General features: G+C 39.6%; 2 protein-coding genes across 2 annotated transcripts; one reads left to right on the forward strand and one right to left on the reverse strand.

Moving 5' to 3' along the window:
- Nucleotides 1–418: 418 nt before the first annotated feature.
- On the forward strand, nt 419–3,658 carry psmb3 (proteasome 20S subunit beta 3). Its single transcript, XM_044189593.1, has 6 exons — nt 419–577; nt 1,831–2,015; nt 2,447–2,554; nt 2,704–2,881; nt 3,295–3,389; nt 3,485–3,658. Exons 1-6 carry the CDS (start codon nt 575–577, stop codon nt 3,531–3,533), a joined length of 618 nt encoding a protein of 205 aa, XP_044045528.1. The 5' UTR covers nt 419–574; the 3' UTR covers nt 3,534–3,658.
- A 1,631-nt stretch (nt 3,659–5,289) lies between these two features.
- LOC122873195 (phosphatidylinositol 5-phosphate 4-kinase type-2 beta) lies at nt 5,290–18,986 on the reverse strand. The gene is made up of 10 exons (XM_044189591.1): nt 18,280–18,986; nt 15,194–15,291; nt 13,057–13,153; nt 12,772–12,924; nt 12,219–12,365; nt 9,690–9,728; nt 9,143–9,256; nt 7,663–7,924; nt 7,272–7,375; nt 5,290–6,472 (listed from the first exon to the last, which is right to left on the reverse strand). The coding sequence occupies exons 1-10, from the start codon at nt 18,421–18,423 to the stop codon at nt 6,392–6,394; spliced, it is 1,239 nt and encodes a 412-aa protein (XP_044045526.1). The 5' UTR covers nt 18,424–18,986; the 3' UTR covers nt 5,290–6,391.
- Between the last annotated feature and the right edge of the window lie 2,800 nt (nt 18,987–21,786).

A 21,786-nucleotide genomic window follows, 5' to 3' on the forward strand; every position in this document is an offset into this window, starting at 1 on the left:
ATTACATTTAGAACAAATATGAATAGGTGGTTGCCCGTCTTAGCTAGCTTAGCTATTTGTACTAATTGAATAGGTTTTGTTGAGTTCTGTAGCAGGTTGGTCAAACAATTTGAGGATAGAACAGGAGGCCTTAGTATAATCTTTTTCCCATTCTCATTCACTATTATTCAGTTAGTAGAGAAACTATTGAGACATAAACCGATAAAACAACTATTGGTTGCATGCCTAACCCAGTGAGGGTCACCCTAAAACCTGAACTTGACGGTGACCATACATTTTTAGAAGCACCTTCAAAATTCGAAAGAAACCTCCCGGTTTTAATTTCACTTTAACACGCCTCAAACAAACTATACATGCGTAGCCATGTCCTCCAATGACAGCAGCGTTTTTCACCGAGTGACGTTTATCCAGCCAATTACCGTTGCGCAAGTGATGATGTAGGAGATTCAGGCTAGTCTGCTCTTTATGTTTCTAAATCGTGTAGTCACTGTGGGAAACTAGCAGTCATTCATAATAGCTAAGAAGAAGTGGAGTTTGCAAGTTCTAGCAGTTAGGAATCCGCAACACCGCCACGATGGTATGAACATCTTACATCATCAGATTATATGCGTATGGTTTTTTGGGTAAAATGGTTTAAATTTAGGTAATAAATCTAACAGTTACAAGAGCTTGGCTAAGCTAATGTTGGTAACTTAGCCCATAGACATCTCTACCGTGCTCACTAAAGTTAGCTAGCGTTAATATTCTCTAACGAATTTAACACTAGGTTTTACAAGTCATAGTTTCCTTAGATAACTTAATATTTTAAGTAATGTTTCAGCTAATGATACAGAAGAATACATTCTAATGGTAGCCGGCAATAGCCGGTAGAAATACTTAGCTATAGCTTACCTAGCTGCACATGAGCTAACGGAGTATTTTGTACAGTAACGTTAGGTTACTATCCTTTTTCTGAATTCACTTTATTGGCATTTTGCTTTTATAACTGAGGTAATCTTAACCGGTTGTAGTTCCGTTTGTGTCAACATCAGCTAACGTTTGATAAGACATTGTTAGCTCGGTTAGCTGGGGGTTCAACATTATATAGCCTAGTTAGCAATAGGATAATATAAGGCTACTGTCAGCAGCAAACTAACAGCTACAATTTTAACAGTTCTCTGACGATGTTTTTCACCTAAATATCATTGCATTTAGAAATATATCACGCGTGATATGTCAGACATTTCACTGTTTATGTCCTAGAACTACACCTTTTATTTTACTGTTATTTCTTTTGTTAGTTTGAGTTTTAATTATTAGAAATTACTGATCCATGTTTACACCTGTGGGTTAGAAATAACCCTGATAAATTAAATTGACACATGCTTTTAAATGTAAGATGTAATAGATATATTTCAGTCATGATGTTTTATTTTGAGGAGAAAATATATTGTATGTTATTTATATGTTACAGACATATTTACTGTATTCTTACAAGTAGCCCAGTCCAGTGGTTGAGGTTCTTATTTCTGCCTTTTGATTCTTGTATTGTTATTCCTCTTTATGCTTCATAGTAATGCTTCAACTTGCAATGATTTTTATTATTGTGTACTCTGCCTATTATTTTCTCAATCAACCAATTTATTGTTTGGACAATAAAATATCAGTAAAAGTGAAAAATGCTTATCAAAATTTTTTATAGAGCCAAAATTGACATATTTAAATAGCTTGTTTTTGCTTTAATTGCTTTAACAATTAATTGATTCATCAGAATTGTTGCTGATCAATTTTCTGTCTATTAACCATTTCAGCTCTGACTAACTTACCTCTCTCTTCTCCTTCCTCATCCAGTCTATTATGTCCTATAATGGAGGGGCCGTCATGGCCATGCGGGGGAAGAACTGTGTGGCGATAGCAGCAGACCGGAGATTTGGCATTCAGGCTCAGATGGTCACCACAGATTTCCAGAAGATCTTCCCCATGGGGGAGAGGCTGTACATCGGGCTGGCTGGACTGGCCACTGATGTTCAGACAGTGTGAGTGTGTTTAACCTCCATGTCTTTCTCTCTCTCAAAGTGGCAAAGCAGTTCTTTCACCACCAGGGCATGATGGCAGGTTTTCTTTGAAGCTCCATAAATGCCTTTGACAACTTTCAGATCTTATGCCTTGGTACCAACAAACACTACTCTAGAGAGAGTCCTGAGTCTTTAAGTTCAGTACCACAATACTTATCCCTGAGACCGACACAATGTTGTAGTTGTATTAACTATTTATTACTGTTATTAACTATTTGGGGGAAACTGCAGTTAGTATTAGGATTAGTAATGCTGTTAGTCACAGCTAGGACATTTGCATCCTCTGTGAATTTTTCATTTTTAATTTTTTTTTAAAGTATCATCAAATGTAAAATGTCTCAGGATGAACAACACTGGTGGTAACTGTCTGGATGTCTTTGCCTTGTGTGTAGAGCCCAGAGGCTTAAATTCAGACTGAACCTGTACGAGCTGAAGGAGGGTCGCCAGATCAAGCCCAAGACCTTCATGAGCATGGTGTCCAACCTGTTGTATGAAAGGAGGTGAGTGCACTGAACTTAATTTAGACCCATTTTAGTGTGAACAAGACCCGTGTCCAACTTAAAAGCTGCACACAGACAACACACTGCAGGCATAAATACTTACATAGAAGGTAAAAGACGACCTGGTTAATATGTGATCCTCTCATTAGGTTTGGGCCATACTACATCGAGCCTGTGATCGCTGGACTGGATCCCAAAACCTTAGAGCCATTCATCTGCTCCTTAGATTTGATTGGCTGCCCCATGGTGACAGAGGACTTTGTTGTGAGCGGCACCTGCTCAGAGCAGATGTACGGCATGTGTGAATCTTTGTGGGAGCCAGATATGGTAAGTACTGTGTGAAGTTTGAAGTCACTCTTACACCTGTAGGTTGGTTAGTGGATGCTAAACGACAGTTACTACCAGTTTATTTATGTGCAATGAGTATTCCCCCAATTTTGTAAATATATGACGTTTGCAGGATCCTACATGATGAGGAACCATTTTTGATTTACAAGATCAGAACGGTTTGTTTACTCAGCCAACAACTGACAGTTTCAACACAGCGTTCACCTTTGGAGGAACAAAAATCTGCCACTTTATCTGGGATATCTATTGTCTGTTCAGCCATTTGTGCCATAGAGGCTAGTTGTCTGCGACACACCTCCTCTTGTACAGTATGTGAGGTCTACCTAGGTCACAGGTATTCTTCAGTTAAAAATCCATGACTGTTTATTTGAGAAATGTGTTTGATCGTGCAGGAACCAGAGGACCTGTTTGAGACCATCTCCCAGGCGATGCTGAATGCAGTTGATAGAGATGCAGTGTCTGGCATGGGAGTTGTCGTACATGTCATGTAAGTACAGTGATAACAAGTATGGTATGCACAGGTTAGGGTTAGGCGGAATGACAGGTTTGCAGTGATTGACAGCCTTCTCTTTTCTCTGGCAGTGAGAAAGACAAGATCACCACAAGAACCCTGAAGGCCAGGATGGACTAGAGCTGCTGTTTCTCCCCACACTTCACCAACACAGATGTTTTGTATACAAATAATAAACGATGCTTGTAATGTTTTTTTTCTTATGGATATTGTTCAATAAATGAACACAGGTTTAAACAACTTGACAACTTGAACTGCATTGCTACTACTTTTCAGATGTCTTTGTTGCATATTGTGTGAACTTAATTCACAGGTTCTGCACCAAACCAAGATGCCATACTTGGCAACTGAAATAGAAATGAATGGTAGGTGACACCAGCAGGGTGGGCCGACCTGAAAATACTTTAACAGTTATTTATACTTTATATGACAGCCTAGACTGTGCACCGTTATCTTAAACAGATGGGACGAGGAGCAGCGAGATTACATAAACTATTAACTCAGTTTTCCAGCTTGTGTGTCAGACTCTAAGTAGCACCAGATTAATGACACACTGTAGAGACATTCCCAAACACTTCTCATAATCACAGCGTACATAGTCTCCAAACTATGTGCGCTATGATCTGACATTTTGTGAGGGGAAACTCCTGAAGGGGCCAGTCGTAATGTCAGTTCCAAACACCAAACCCTCACAGACAATGCAGGGGTATTTTTTTTTTCTTCTTGGGCATGGGCCAGTGATTTCAAATTCCCCCTGTCGTGCCCAGTCAGGATTAGCAACTTAAACCACATACTTTTTGAAAAAGATCACTGCATCTTGATATTGTCTGTAAAACAAAACTTGAATATTAGATCTAGGGGTATGATTCAGCCACGCATATTTAGAATTGGTAATATTCACCGTGTCACTGATTTTACACAGTTTAGTCTACTAGACATTGGTAGTACTATTCAGCCTGTAAAATCAGTTGTATAATGTCTTCAGTGGCTGTGGAGGACTTTTCTAAGTCTATAAAATAATAACCCTGATGATGTCATTATGGTTATGTCAGCTTGGGCTTGGAAAATACACACTTTTAACATTCCTTTAAAGCCTCCTTTACAAATGGGCGGGGGGTAGATTTTGTTTACTAGGCAGGAAGGGGCTAACAAAAATAGGCTGTCAAAGGTGCATTATGGGAAGTGGGAAGTGACCCATTCTAGGGTCTACAATAACTATTTTGGCCTCTGCTGCTTCAATTTTGATCTTTAAAAAAAATAATCTCTTAAAAAGCCTTTGTGAGTCTCCAGGTGTTGTGGAAGTGCAATACTAAATCACTGAGTGCCCCTTTAATGTAACCTGCCAAAACAACCTTATAATTCTGTTTTGTGAAACATTATTGCTTAATTTGACATTTTATGATGTTTTAACAAAAAAAAACAACTTACCACTTACTAGCTTTTTCTGGAGTTTTCAACTCTATCTCACAGTCTTATTTGGTGAATGGAGTTAACTTGAAAATGTGTTATACCACTGTTTCTGAGTTCAAGAATGAGCTTTCACACTCAATTTATCCTGCAGCATTCAAACACACCAAGCTGAGGCAAAGGATCATTTTTAAAACAGATCTTCCCAAAATGTACAAGCAAGGTGAAATAAACTTCACATTAAACTTAAATAACTGCATGACTAAATGTAGATACAGGTCTGAGTTGCCCATGACAACTATTTGTTCACTATCATATTGTAAGTGCGCTCATGTTGTTTCCAGATCCAAAAAGTATATTAAAAAAAAGATATTCATTAGCAGCAAATTATATTAGCCTTGTCGTGCTCCACATGATAGCACAAACTCAAGACTGAGGGACAGTCACTGAAGAAATAAGCATAGCCAAACAAGATAAAACTCCCTTTAATATGCAATGAATCATTTTCAAGTAACCATTTTTTCTAATGTCTGTTGGTAACAAAACAATACTGTATACAAACACAAAATTGCTACATTAATGTAAACAAGATATAAAAATGATCCTTATGGTAATAAAACAAGTATTTGCTGCAGAATTCCTCTTTTTATGTGAATTTCTTTTTCTTATACCAACCTCCACCAAGCTGACAGTTAAAATTTCAAAAATATTCAAAAACAATATGGCAACGTAACATTCAAACACCAATTTTTTTTTTCCTCTTTTGTCGTTTTAGTCGTAACACTCAGATGCTAAGTTCAGTGGTTTGATGTTTCAACTTACTGGTGGAGTCTCATGTACACATCAGCCATGCATTTTTGATATTGCATTCATTTACTTAATACACCATTATATATTAATGTGTTTATCCCCGTGTCGTTTTGTCAATTTGTCAGCAGTACTTTTTTATTTTTTTGTTGTTACTGAGAGAGAAGCCTGATGGCGACTGTCGAAGAGTTTGTCATGCAATCTGACCATTCAGCATCTGTGCGAGTTGCTTACATCTGTGTATGTGTGTTTGTGTCTAATAGAAATCATAAGAACAACGACATGAACAGAAACCGAAGAGACTGTACTAACGGACTGTTAACTGCTGAAGCTGACACACTCGTTCAAGGCATTAGTGAGACAGTTTCCGTGCTGGCGTGAGGAGTAACAAGGTGGCTGAGGAGGACTGGGAGGCAGAAAAATTTTAAAAGAACAGGGAGATTATCAGGATCTCGTTCCGAATTCAGTGAGGGGTCTCACGAGTTTTCCCTCGCAGTGGGTGAGGGAGGCAGGGAGGTGGTGTGTGTGTGTGTGTGTGGGGGGACATTGTAACAGGCTCGGTGCATCCTTCCTGCCAGACTGGTCCTGGCTGTGGGAGGATACTGGTAGTTTTTTTGGGGTTTTTTTGTTTTGTTTTTAAGGGGGTAGAGAGGCAGGGGGGAGATGGACCTACACTGAGGTGAGGGAGAAGAGAAATAAGTGCGTGGCATTTGACAGATCTATGACAGGAAGTGACTGGCTGGACCGGGAGATGGGAGATGAGTCTATGATAAGATGTTGGACATGAACTCGTAGAATCGTTTGGAGTACTGCTCTGGGTTCACCGTCGAGATCTCGGCCCCCGCCTGAGAAACAAACGAACCAAAAAAAAAAAAAAAAAGGCAGAAAGTGAGATAGATGGAGCAACACACATACATGATATAAGAACGTCAATACTTTTCATTTCCATTATTTTTTGTGCTACATGGAGTAAACGCACTTCCAGGGGCCCTAGGACCTGACGCACAGCTTGAAGATCCCATTTGCTGGGTTACATTTAGGCCTGCAACTAACTATTGTTTTCATTAATGATTACTGTGGTGATTGCTTTTACAATTAAACATTTATTCGTTATGCCCAAAAAAAAAAAAATCAGATAATAGTGAAAAATGCAGATCAGTTTCCTTTCTTGTTTGGTCAAACCAGCAGTCTAAAACTCAAAGATATTCAATGCACGATGTTATAAAACAGAGAAAATCAGCAAATCTTCACCTCTATCACCTGTTTGACAGGCTAGAAACAGAGAACGTTAAGCATTTTTGTTTGATAAATGATGATTTAATAAATTCTAAAACTTTGCAACGATTCATTTTCTGACAATCGACTACAGTAATTGTTTCAGAAAAATAAAAAAAGACTATATTGCTATGGAACCCCAAAGTGTTCAATATTAAGCAAATAAAGAAGACATTATGAAATAAATAATAGGAAGAAATAAAGTAAAGAATGATGAAAAAACATTTCATATTATTGAACTGAATAACTGAATTCATATGCTCATTTGTTTCATAATGTCTTATTTACTCATATTGGGGCTTCTTAATCGTCTGCCCTTTTTATGTGTAGCCGTAGGCTGATGGATCGTGACGTAGTCGTGCCACTCACCCCGTGTTTCACAGTTTTGGCAGCATGTGCAGCTTTTTTCTTAGCGTCATAGTGCGTGAGGATGTCGATGATAGCCATGAAGTATACCTCCTTCTTCACAGCACCTAGCACAAGAACAACACATCACAAGGTTTTACTTTCACCTGAAAATAAATGATAAAAGTTGCCGTGGCTGCATTTCTGTGGTGCAGCTTTGTGCGGCACACATTTCTACTACTAATGTATGAGGACTGCAGCTTTGGCCGTGCCACTCCTTAATTTTGAGTGCTCTTAACCTGGCTGATAAAGATAGTTATTCTGCATGCCTGGAATTTGACAGGCTGTCATCTAATGAGCTGCCAAAGCTCAATTTAAAGCTACAGCTAAGCCACATGGATGTCACAACCCTTACTGTCGTGGCTCTTGATTGCGTAAACGTCCACAGAGGGGTCAAACTCTCCAGGGCCGAAGAATCCTCCACAGTTGAGAGGGTTTCCAGGGCTGTCGGGAGGCGTGCCGAAGGAGCCCGTGAGCACACCTCCGCCCATCCCGTCGTTCTCGTACTCCTCCTCCTCTCCCACGCCCTCCACGTCCATCTCCTCCTGCTCTGCCCGCTCCACGTCATGGATGCCCACCAGGAGACTGTAGTCCATGATCTTTAGGGTGGCCAGGAACTGACACACAAACACAATACACACAGAAAACACTCAATGTAATGCCTCGTTGTCACATCTGCACATTTGGGTTTCTCAGGTTGATCGAAATTAAAATCACAACAATCTTAAGGACCTTTTTTCATAATTGAAATGCCAAACAATATGGTATATGTATTCAAAATAACATTTTAAACCTGCACTAATAAAAAATAGAATTTCCCCTACGGGGGATCAATACAGGTACATCTCATCTCAATCATATTTTTATACTAGCAATGGATCAAATGGCAACGTGTAATGGGAAAAGGCATCCTCGTAGTCACAAACCCACAGAAAATGACCACCCACCCGCTCCGGAGCGTTTAAGTTTCTTTCAGCTCATTGTTTTGGTTTTGTGGCCCGCAACTTTATTGGTTTGTGCGAGACTTTCATCAACATTGGTTCCAGCAGTAGTGAAAAAACCCAGTGTATATTCCCTGCCCATTACCAAACAGCATACAAAGTTAGCCAACATAGTGGAGCATTTAGCAGCTAGTCAGATGTTTCCCTCAGGAGTCGCTGGAGACTAAAAACAGAGCTCAACGGAGAGTGAATGAAACACGAAACAGAAAAATTGAAATAACTGTGTTTTGGAATTTAACCTCAATGTGAGTTCACTGAAAGACAAAGAACCACACTGTCATTTGTACAAAATGCTTTCATACTTGTACCCTTACAATACCTGAGTTTTGGTAGGAATACCAAAACCATAGTTTTTTTTTATACTTTACTTGGAGGAATAGAAAAGGTTTTTTAAAAACAACTTTTGCTTTAACAGAAGAACTTTGCCCTAGTCAAATAGCCTATAAGAGGTCTAGTTAGTGTAAGATTATAATTTAAATGAGAAACTGTCTCATCAAAGAACAAGAAAAGAAGAATACCAATCCCATCTTTTGGTATTCAACGGTTTTTCAATACTTGATGCAACTGACACAATTCACATTTTGATACCCAACCTAAACTAATCAAATAATAGATCAAAAATAACAAGATTAAAATTTCTTAAAGTTAAAGTTGTGTTAAAGCAATTCAAAGATGGTGACTTTTAACATGTACAACCGATTCTGAGGTGCTCATACAGATTATTTTATTGTGGGGTCCTGATTTGAAAAGCACTATCACAGCACTTATTTTGTGTGTACAATGAGGGACAGTCAGGAGCAGCAGACTAGATGAAAACCTGGATGTGTTTCTTACCTCTACGTCCCGTTTTAGCTTCTCCAAAAAGTATTTCTTGTTGTCATCTCCTATCTGTAGTTTCTGGCCTTCATTTAGGAAGTCGTTGTCTTTAAAAGTGGGGAGTTCTTTAGCCTGAAGAGAGGTTATCAAACAGTAGCATAATTGTTAGTTTGCTGGGTTTAACGTCATACTTAAGTTTTCCAAAATTCTGAATCTGTTTTGTTTGGTAATAAGGATTCACAGGGCCACACCTGCATCATCAACTGTAGGATTTAGGGGCACGAATAAAGGAAAGGTACAAATACTACTGATACGTATATATAACGTCAAAATCAATGGTCCTTTTCAATGACTGCTGGTCTCACTGGACAGAGAGAGTCCCATTCCAATAACTCAGAGTAAATGATGAGGCATGCATGAGGCCAGTGCAAAAGGTACTACTAGAATACATCTGCTTACTTACTTAACTACTTAATTTAGTCAAGTTTGCCTCTGGGGTGAGCTAAGGGCGTTTATTTTTGTCCCATCGCGGCAGCAGCCGTCACTGCACAGAAATAAAACGTACCTTTTCCTTGTCGCTGGCTTCCCTTGAGACTGTAGAACCCTAAAAATGAGGGAAAATAAGAATAAAAATAGAATTAATTGAAAGCAGCTCAAGATACATCAGAGGCAATGTTAGCATATTACCCACTTTAACTCTTCTTCGTCTTTTTAAACTGTCAGTATTGGAAAGGGTGATGTTTTCTCCAGAGAATACTTGGCAGGAGAAGAGGCTTATGCTCTCAAGGATTTTTTTTTAGGGGAGAGTAAAGAAGCAGTCAGCACATTGTGTTCACAACTGCTTTTAGGGAATCTGTGCACTGTAATATTCAGCACAAACCTAGAATTCTTTATTGATGAGCTGGATTTGTAATCTCCTGCTAATTTTACCAGGTTAGTATGAACTTTTCTCTATTTACATTCATTGACATGCCCGTTACTTCCGTCTGACATAAAACATCTTAAACACTAAACAGACGATTTACAGTTGATGAGTCGTACTAGAAATGTATGTCAACATTCACTCCCTGCTACTACCCAGATACTAAAGTAGTACATACAGAATATACTACATGTACGTGATTTGAATCATTTATGTGTTTTTTATTATCATTAAATGAAAAAAAATGGAGGAAGTTTTACTTGGATCTAACAGTAGTGGAACACAAAGCAGGTGCTCCTGATGCACTGGTAGGCAAAACAACGCAGATCAACCGCACAGAGATCTTTCTCAGGGTCAAACAATCGCACAAACAGACAAGTGAATACTATAAAACTAAAATCACACGTAAGAATTTCAATAGCAACATCCGACCCAATCTCGGAACCCATCGGCTATCGTTTGATGACACTTTAGCCTCTGGGGGGCAACAGCCAATGTTTCAGGGTTTCCGAGATAGCATTTCGGCCGATGCGTTCAGCTTCTTTTGCTCTCCACACGGACTGTCTACCTGCATGCAACCAAAGCTCGCTCAAATGTGATTGGTCAATACTACTCACACTACAAATGGACCACAAATGGAAACCAGAATGCTTCCGATACCAAAATCTTGTCTTGGTTCTGCATTCATATGCAGATATCTGTTGATAGATATTAGATCCGACCTACAGTATATCCTAATTGATGCAGCAGAACCAGAGTCTTTTTTATTACACAGTCTTCTTTCTTGTCAAAACCTGTACATATGCAGTAGTACTTCCCAAGACATGTAAACAGACTTTGATGTGTGAAATCGGTGGAGTTCCCCTTTAACTGAATGAGACTATTTCACAATCATAGCCGGTTTATTGTTAAAAACTGACAACACATAATGCCCATTTTTCCTAACAGCGTTTCTAAACTACTACCATGGTCCATAGCCCATAAAATATAAATTAAATGTACAATGATATAAAATGAAATTCATCGATTATCAAAATTGTTATACATTGCTTTCAACTACTGATTAATCGACTACTCGTTTCAGCAGTAAAATTTATTAGAAACTGGTTGCCCCCAGTTTGTTTTTTCTTAAAATTCTTATAATTTCTTAAAGGGGCAATATGTAAGATTTTTCTCTCTTTCACCGAACTAAGACCAGCTTAACTGCCTTGTTAACTCGTAAAACACACTTCATTCAAACTCCACAGAAGCAAAATAAAACGCACCAAAACCGTCTTCATTAGTCTTTAAACTGTTCCAACAACCAACTCTGGTTTGGTCGAAATAAATCCTTAATCCACCGCGTTAGATGTGAAAAATATTCTGTGTCTACATGCTGTTGCTGCCACCTCCCTCTCTGCTCGATGCCTCTCCTGACCCCGCCTGAACGCGCCGTGTGTTCGTCATCCCTGGAGTCCTGGTCGCTGTAAATCACCTACATGCTAAATTCCCTGTCGTCAAACTGGCTTCCATCGGTCTCCGAGGCTGTGTACGGTCCCGGTCTGGCCGTGTTCAGTGGGAGGCTGCTGATCCCGGTTCTGTTGCCCGCTCGCCCGGCTACGATTCTGGTGCTCAGTCAGCTAATAGCACCACTAAGTTAGCTGCACGGCTAACTGAGCTAACTAGCCAACGGCAGCTAGCAGCAATTATGACCTGATATGCGATATGCTGCCCTCTATTTATTTGGAGTATGAATACGACACGTGGTGAGTAGTCTCAATTCTTACATATTGCCCCTTTAAATTTAACCTAATTTAATTTTCTCTTTTTGTCATTAATTTTTTTTATTTCTTTTTTTTTATTAATATTACGTTGTGTTCTTTTTTTCAATATTTCTTTATTCCATTTTTTATTCTTTTTTTGCCTTGGAGGAGAGTCCAAATAAATCATTGTTTCAAATAAATCCATAATGCATATACGTTTTCACTTCTATTATCTTTGACACGGAGGTTCATTCAATGAGTGGTTGAAGGTGTAATGAGAGAGACGGATGTTGTTGCACAAATTCTCACGTGTGATTGAAGTTTGTGCTTGTAATCTTCAGTTGTCTGTGTGTGGGATTTATCCTAAAAAAGATTGGTATGCAGTCAATACATGTTGGTGTTGTTTTAGTAGTAAACCAACATATCCTACCTTCAGGTCATATTTGCGGTGTACAGTGAGACGATGGCTGAATACATTCCGGGTCACCACCATGTACGTCTCCACCCCGTCCACTGTTAGCCTGTACATGCCCAGGAACTGAGGGAGCAGCGTGTTGCCATGACACTCCACTATAAACTGGAGACAATCAGGGGAGGAGAGCAGAGAGTAATGGGAAGTGTGGGAGTGAGGAATCAAATATACAGTACGAAAATTGATTAAAACTGGACACAGCCCTGCTCTACAGTCATATCATTTCTGCAGTACTGCATAATTTACTTACATGCCTGACTTAAGATTAAAATGAAGGAAGCAGATTTTAAGTTATTTCCACTGACTGATGCTCCTAAATTTCTCTCCTATACTCGGTCTAAATAAAAGGTGAATGTTTAGATTAAATACCGTATGAAAGCACCGATACTCACAGCCAACATTTAACCACATTACAGATATCGAAGCACTGAGTTAAAAATACTCAGGCATTTGATTCTGCCAGCTGTGTCTGTCTCTGTATGTGCCGTGTGGTGATATGAGGGGCTTCTACCTGGTGATATTTCTTTAGGATGTTGTGCATCTCAGCGATGTCCTCACTGGACACGGTTTTGATTACAAAGCGGTGGTCATAGCTGGACAGGAAGCGGTTGCCGAAGCGACCCTGGGAGTCGCTGTTGAGTGGGGCGCTCCTCGTCAGAGAGTTCTGCCAAAAAAAAAAAAAAAAAAAAAAAGTTATCCCGGCACATTCTTACTTCAAAGTAGAAATTTCACCTTAAAATAATTTTCATTTCATTCGTCAAAGTTTGTTTGTATCTTCTAACCACAAGTGACTCACCTGGTAGTCCTGGTCATCGATGCAGAACCTCTCCCTCAGGTTTCGGAACACCATGGGACAGTACTCTTTGAACTTAAAGCGACTAGGCAGGTTTTCTCTGACAAGAAAGAGACAGAGTCACACGTAGTCAGTACAACAAGCAGGAGCTCAGAGGCTCATTACTGAAAATGAGGAAGAAGACTGGCTGATGTTGAAGTTTGTTTACAAAATGTTTGCTTGCTGATTGTTGGATTTATTTCTGCTGTTGTGTGGATCCTGCACAGACAATAATACAATTCAGAGTTGACATTTACAGCTTTTCTAAATGCATTTGTTGTACTTGCGAACATAACTTTAGGAGCTGCCTGTTTGCTGGATGAGAACATGTTTAAGTGCATCAAACAGCAAAGCTAACCCTAACATCAGGCTTTTTAAATCAACACCCCATTTAAATTTAGCATTGCAAACAAAACAAGTTTCATGACACGTGAGCTAAGGCACTGACATCATTTTCATTCGCTACCAAAGCCAGTCAGCATATAGAGGTCAATTCATTTAGAAAAGAAATGCAAAGAGATGTATGATCGCAAACTAGAGAACAATACCGGCAACCTAAAACTTTTTATCACCACAAAATATGACAAAGAGCTAAAATGAAATGCAAAGAAATCTGAATTGCATCCAAAATCAACAAAGTCAGTGTGGCTATACTGCTTGCTTTTACTCTGTAATAGTAATTTTGAATGCAAATTAAATGTCTTTGCATCTCACATTTCAGCTCTTATTGTATTTTGTAGTGAGAATGGATTTGGGTTGCTGTTATTGTTGGTTGGTTTGCGGCTGGCAATTAGCACTTTGATATGCAAGCTCTTAAAGCAACATGAGACTTTTGGGCACTGTAAATGAGAGACAAAAAGACCAAACCACCTGCGCCTAAACTGCAGGTGCATCACTCAAAGAAGCTACAAGATTATTGAATGTGTCAAAGAGAACAGTCTTCTAAATCATGACAACAAGCACCGATGCAACACATCAACAAAAGGGAACAAGAGTCCCAAGTTGGAACTAACCAACAGGTTTGTGATTGACACACAGACTATATTGGGGGATGACCGACAAACACTACTAAATGTCATCCAACCTAATATGAGAGTCTGCTTTGGTGATCTAGCTACTTCAGAGTAAAGTACAGTTTATACAGTGTTCACATTATTTTGTCCAATCCTGTATACACGACCAAAGGGGCACATTTCTCTGATTGTTGGAGATGATCACATGCTATTCTCAGCCTTACAAGCTTAAAGAAAAGTCCTCTTCAGTCCTACACTGCTACTTTACCATGAGAATGATCTGTATTGCTGCTCAGTTAAAAAGGTCCAGTGTGGAGGATTTAGGGGCATCTAATGGTGAAATTGCAGTTTGCAATCATTTGAATACCGCTCGCATCACCCTCCCCTTCCAAACGTGCAGGAGAAACTACGGTGGCAGCGAAACTCGAAAAACGCGAACAGCCCTATCTAGAGCCAGTGTTTGGTTTGTCTGTTCTGGGCTACTGTAGAAACATGGCAGTGCAACATGGCGACCTCCGTGAAAGGGGACCCGCTCCCTCTGTAGATAAAAACGGCTCATTCTAAGGTAACAAAATTCCAATGATTCTTATTTTCAGGTGATTATACACTACTGAAAACATACTTGTAAATATTATATTCCATTTCTGCCAATAGCTCCTCCTAAATGTTACACACTGGACCTTTAAGTATTCACCGGAGCTTTGACAACAGTCTGTGTGTGAATGCAACCTGACCCTGCAGTAATATCTCCATTGAGACATTATGGATACTGACATTCCTTCTGAATACAGCACATATTAGGCCTTTCAGAGAAAGTCTGCTTTTGCACTGTAATGGAATTTGATGAGTGCAAAGAGCTGTTAAAGGCACTAGCTGTAATTTTGACCATATAAATTACAGATATATTCACATATACAACCGGAGTGTTTGAGCAAAGAAGGAAAGTCATCATTTTATAAAAACATCAAAAGTCATTTTGGAGTGACAGCAGGTGTTTCGAACTCTGGTGGTGGGTTGACCCTTTTGTTTACACGTGGATTACGGATTGTGCCTTTAGCACACTGCTACATAAGATGTGCTATACCTACTTGTTAAATAGGTGGTTGTCCACTTTGATCTTACTGTAGGCTTTAAAGTCATCTGGCATCAGCATTACTGGTACAGGCACGTTACTTAACTCGTTAACCTGAAGGAGAGAGGTGAGGAAGAGAGAGAGAGAGATCAGACAAGAGGGAGGAAATAGCTGATATACACACACCAACACACTGTATAATTATTTAGGAATATATGAATTTAAAGCAGCAATATTGACTTTTGCAATTTCGACAAGGGCACAGTTTTTTTTTTATTTAAAACAGACTCCTACGCAAAGTACTCTACTGTTGTGCAGTTCCAGTCAAACAGTCAAGATATGCTTTAAACATCATATCATAAGGAGAAGATTGAGAAAACTATGTATAAACATCTCATTTTGCCCTCACGTACTGCACATGCTAATTAATAGAGAACAACAGTGAATACCTGTAACACACCTCAGTACGTAAAAACAATGTGTATTGTCAGTTTCATGTGACCCAAACACATTCTGACAAATCTCTGCGAGGTTTACCAAGTCACCAGTCATTAACTCTGGGACCAAAGGACAGGCTGACAGTTTTTCTAGCTACTGCTGCTAAGCCACCCGACTCTGATCTTATCTGCTGAAACACATCCAGAAAGCAAAAGCTCACACTGAGGGACTTCAGAAAAACCTCCTTATAGATTATCACGTAAACTGCCATACAAAGGAAAATGGGGGGAAAGATTGAAGAGATACCACGACTCCAAGGAGAAAGTTGAGTCAAACAGCCTTTAATGAACTATGAAGATAAACTAAAAAGGGCAGCAAAGGGGAAGTACACAGTCCTGGCAGTGCCGTTTGGTAATTTAATATAGGGTTTTATCGTTTTGAAAGTCAACTCCAACTCCTGATGATGTATTAATGCTAATGCAATGAAAATATGACGCTATCATACCAGTGCAACAGCTGTGTGGAACAATATTTAGTAAACACACACACCAATGAGTTCATAAACAGCCAACCTGATTTTAATGGCCATCTGATTCCAAGCTATTACTTCCAGATTCATAACATAAATAACAATAAAACAATCTTATTTATTAGCCAAACACAATAAAAAAAAAAATCACTGTTAGAGTTTGCACGTTAGGAGCATAATATTTAAATGAAGTTTTTAAAAAGGAAACAGTCAAGTCAGGCAGCTTCCTAGTTAGTGCCTGTGGTAGCCTGTTACCTACATGAACTCAGATGTATGCAGTAAAATGAAAAGTATCAAAAACTGAGGTATGAAAACATGCAGTTATTGTGTTTTTAAAGGACACTGTTTATATATATATATATATATATATATATATATATATATATATATATATATATATATAGTGTCCTTTATAAATCTGTTATTGTATAGGTGTCATTTAATAATGCTGAATGGGCTCACTGAAAGAGCAGTGCAGTAAAATGCAAACACTCCCTTAAATTGCAGTGCGGATAGACCCGAGTGGCCAATTATTTACTGACATGACATTTAAAAAAATCTGAGGGATTAACAGCATCAAACAGGTGGTGTAGTACATCATCTAAACACCAACTGACACTGCGTGGAAGTGAAGTCCCCCAGCATCACAGCTAGGGCACTATTAAAAATGCATCCAACTTCTGACTGGAAGAAGAGGACTTTGATGAGAAGTCTGTTTGATGTCTTGAATCGGCTTCACACCCACACCTCAAATCACCAGGCCTGTGTGCTGCACCCACACACCCACTGCCAAAGTTCACCCGCTGAATACTGGAGATGCTGCAGTGATAACCATCTCATTAGCTGCTTCCTTAATGCCTTGGTTGTATGCATTTTATTCGCTGTGTCATTTCTTTTAAACAGGCTAGCTAGTGTTTGCAGTTCTTCAGGAAAACAGCATGGTTTGATCCAAAAACACACAAACGCATTTCCACTGTCAGTGTCAAATGTGCTGTGGCTGTTGTCACTATCAGCAGTTTTGGCAGTTACTACCAATTATTGACAAAATTCATATTTTGAAGAAGAGTCCGTTTACCACCCAAATACCGTCATTTGATCACAACAGTGCTGATCAGACAGTACTGTACTTTAACTGATATGACGGAACCTGAAAACAAATTACACCTGACTGTGTGTGAACTCGCAATGCAGATCACAGGTGCTCTTCCATTCAGAGCAAATCAAAAAGTTTCAACCCTGGACACAGTTCTCTTTCACAGCCGAGGCTCACTCAAACTGTGTAAGAGTGGGTGTCTGATAAAACAGTTGCTAAGTGTATTGCACATTAGGTAAGACCAAACTGGCTGGTGCAAACCCACTCTATCCATCACTGGTGTCGAATCTGCCCTTCACTTTTCATAGCCATAAGCAGCCTCGGCCAAAAGTGAATGTGATATATTTTTCTGCTCTATTTATAGGGAAATGATGTGATGGAATAAACTGCAACAACTGGATGCAGGCACCGAGAGCTGGAGCTGCAATTACAAGCTCAGAGCAGGTTTATTTAAACAATAGGCAGGCAGGCAGGCAGGCTGCTGTCTGCAGCTGTGGGGCTGAAAATCTGTGTAACCTGCTGCTCCGGCTGCCTGTCACACCCCTCCCACTCCATGCCTGCACAGCAGCAGCAGCAGCAGCAGCAGCAGCTCACGACTTGGCTCCGGAACACTTCACCATGATTTATGATGGCAGACTGTTAACGCTGTGTGCTTTGAGTGAAAATGCACAACCCGCCATGCTATTTTGACAATCATTCCAGCTGCAGAGAGTTCAACGGATACACTTTAAATCCCCTACAAAACGCACGCTTCAGGCACAGCAAACCGCGGCTAGCTATCAAGGCAGCAGCAGTCAGCGACAAGCTGTATGAAAATGACCAGCTCGGTATAGAGTCAGCCAGAAGATTTCTGACAAAGCACACTACTAAATACTTGGCGAATATCCATGAAATAGGCACATTTACATGGCCGACTGAAAGCATCAAAGCTGGCTTGACAGATGAGGGCAGCTGGCTAACAAGCTAGTAGGCTAGCTAAATCAAAACAGCAGCATAAACAAACCGCTCACTAGCGACAACGAGACATTTAAGATGTACTTACCGTATGGTTGACACCCCACATTAAAACGCTGAGAATGGGCTCACTTGCACGGAATAATTTCACTTTCTGTCCTATAAAATGCTTCTTTTTCGTCTTGGTTTTGCTAGCGCTGATAGGCGCTGCGCTGGTGCAGTTGGATGACATGTCTCAGGCTGGGAATTCAGGGTACGCAAGACGGCACTCACTGTTGTTCAGAGCCTCTACACACAACGAAAAATCGGAAAGTTAAGAACGCTTAAAAAAATCTATAAGTGCATCGTGCTCGTCGTCCAACTCGCAGCGAGTCTCTGGGTAGGATAACTGTCTTGTTGGGAGTCAGCGGTAGAGCATTTTGCGCCGTCACCACCCTTCCTCCTCCCGAGCAGGCCGCGGTGGAGTCCAGAGAGCAGCTAGCCGGCCATCAGGCTACAGAGCAGCCTCTCTCTTTACAAAAAAACCCCCTTACTTGGAGCGGTGAACACTCGCCGGACAGCCCCTCTCCTTTCCCTGTAACGTCTGCAACCCAAAACTGATGGGATGCTGTTTTACTTGTTAGTGAGTAATCCCATCCTGATGCGCCTGAGATTGTTGTCAATCACCACCAACGAGCGCTGCGGTCGGGGTCTCCTCAAGATGGCGTCTGTGTGGCACTTCGCAGTCAACAGCGCGTCCAGCAGGCCGTCGGCAGAACTACAGGGGTTCCCACACCTTGCCCTTGGACCAGGACCTGGATTACCCACAGAACAAGGAGGGTGGATGGGTTGCAGACAGGACTGAGGAGTCCGCCCAGCGCACCCCTCTGTTAAATGTCTTAAGTAGTTAGATTTTTCATATTCTATTTATCCACTCGCTGTTCAGTTATATTTCCTCTGAATCAATTTCCAACGTGAAGGTGTAAATGCTGTTTGAAAGCCTCGTAGGCCTACACAATGCCAGGAATACATTGCTAGTGAGTGAATGCGGTCTTTAAATATACAGAATCTAAAAACATTTAAATCTGTCTGAACATTTTATTTTGTAAAATGTAATGCCCAAATTACAGCAGCCGTGACCTCAGTGTCCTCTGTGGTAGGTATGGCCCTGGTTGTAACAGCTGTTGCACCCAAATCTGTCACCTGTCAGTCAGATTCTGTGTCACAAGAGATTCAAGTATGAAAAAAGACTAATGGGTTGACCAAAGCTTGACAGGTGAGTGCTTTAAAGACACATCTATGCAGTACTGAGCCCCTGCTCCTGCTATCACAGATATCACAATTTGAGCATATCTGTAGTACTTAGATAGGGTCATACATCTAAGCTGTTAGCTTTACCACCACTAAATGATGTTACCGTGGTTAAAACGGTTAGCTGAAATTCCTCATCAGGTCACAGAATCTGATGGGTCACAAAAAAAGCTTAAAGTCACAGTTTTGCATACAAATAAAAGTGTGACATTATTGTAATTTCAATCAGATATGCCCTCATTCAGGCAAAATACCCGAAACACAGAAGGCTGCAGAAAGATACAGGACCCACACATAATGTCACTCCCCAAGGCAACCCGCAGATTCTGGTCTGACAACACTGTATAGAGGCCATAGGGCACCTTCACTCATGCATTGCATTAACAGTAACAATATTTTGCAGAATTACACCAACTTCAAATGGTTCGATATGATGATCTTTTCAGGCTAAAACTCAACCAGGTGATTTGACTCAGTTACACTATTTCTTAGAAAAAAAAACAACATTGTTTGTTACAAACTTTCTCACATGATTCTAAATGAGAGTATAACTCGATTCTTCAAAGAGGAAACACTGGAAAATAAATTGTCTTCTATTCTTCATTAACTGTGTGTTTACTGCTAATGGTTCCACCACTCTAGATGTGTAACAGATATGATGGAATTAGAAATTCAATTAAAATACCAACTTTAAAGGGGCACGCCACTGATTTTATACATAGAGCTCATTTTACGCATCATGGTCAGTACTACAGTTGTGTAATGTCCTCTGTGAAGAGCTGTGTCAAGTCTGACAAAATAATAATAATGATGATGTCATCATCAGGATTATCTCAGCTTGGGCTTGGAGATGACAAATGTATAAAAGAAAACCTGCGTAACAAACAGGGGGCATGGAGTTTGAAAGATAAAGGTGTTTAAGAGGCAGGGCGGGTCTAACAAACAGATGTCACTGAGTTGCATCATGGGAAGTGTAGGATCAAGTGTTTTTGGAGTCTGACCCATTTTTAGGGACCGAAAGTCAGGATTTTTCGGCCTCTGCTGCTTTAAATTTGACCATTTCTTTTTAAAATCTGTCTCTTGTGAGTCCTCCCAGCTTTATGGAAGTGAAATATTAAATTACTGGAGTACACCTTTAAAAACATTAATAAATGCACAACTACACTACAAGATGCACTCAGTTGTAATAATAAAGTTAGAATCGTTTTTAGTTGGGTTTTTTTTTCTGGAGACCTCGAGTTCAAGATTGCACCGTCCAAGATCAAAGGAATAAAATTCCCTTTAGCATGACTTTTTCCTTCCCCTTAATGAAAAGATTTTTTCTTACATTTCCTAATTCTCAAAGAACTATTCTGTAACAACACAATTTCTATGTTCTAGCATGCAATCACCATTACCCCCTGTGCACTGTATTTGTCCTGTTTCCACCCCATCAGTAGCGTTGTGACTGCGTCTTTACGAGAAGAATTCCTCATGTACAGTATGTTTACATCGCTCACACATATGGAAGTCAGTATAGTTTGCATTGATAGTATGAAGCTGTTCCCAGGGCTCTCGCATGGTTTGGAAAAAGAAGATTCGATGATCTCTGCCTGGTACCTAAGGGAACTGCTGACTCTTAGTTTACAGTAAAAACTCAGATCTTTAACTTAAGTAAAAATTGCAATACTGCAGTGTAAAAATACTGTTACAAGTAAAATTCCTGCATTTTACTGCCAGCAAAAGGGGCAGCTTAATCCACAACACATCATTATTTATTAGTTGATTTGTATTTAGTATTAATTATCTGAACCTGCAAAGTAACTAGTAACTAATGTTGTCAAATAAATGTAGTGGAATAAAAAGTGTCTTTGTCCTTCTTTTCTGTTTTGCTTTTATATATAGTATATAAAAGGAAATAGTAAATTATAGTATATATAATATTTACTTTTGCTCTCCTATCTGTCTGGAGATTTGTGCTGCTTTTATTGTTAGCAAGGTCACCCGGAAAAGGAGATTTCTAATCTTAGATTTAAATGGTTAAACACTAATTTGATTCGTGATAGAAATAAAAAAATAATAATAAATAAATCAGGGCTTTTCAATCAGGCCCAGTCTACACTGAAAACAAACCGCCATGTGTTTGATCAGACATTCAACATTTCCCACAGGTACAGGCTACATCTATTTCCTGCCCATGCAAATCATTTTAGCATTCTTTGTCTCATGTATTACTATCCTTTGAGTTATTGTTTTATCTATTATTTTTATTATTCATATAAAACACAAGTATCATTTATTACATTTTTTTTTATCTAAAAAAAAA

Source organism: Siniperca chuatsi, linkage group LG3 (genome assembly GCF_020085105.1).
Source record: "Siniperca chuatsi isolate FFG_IHB_CAS linkage group LG3, ASM2008510v1, whole genome shotgun sequence".
NCBI classification, from domain to species: Eukaryota; Metazoa; Chordata; class Actinopteri; order Centrarchiformes; family Sinipercidae; genus Siniperca; species Siniperca chuatsi.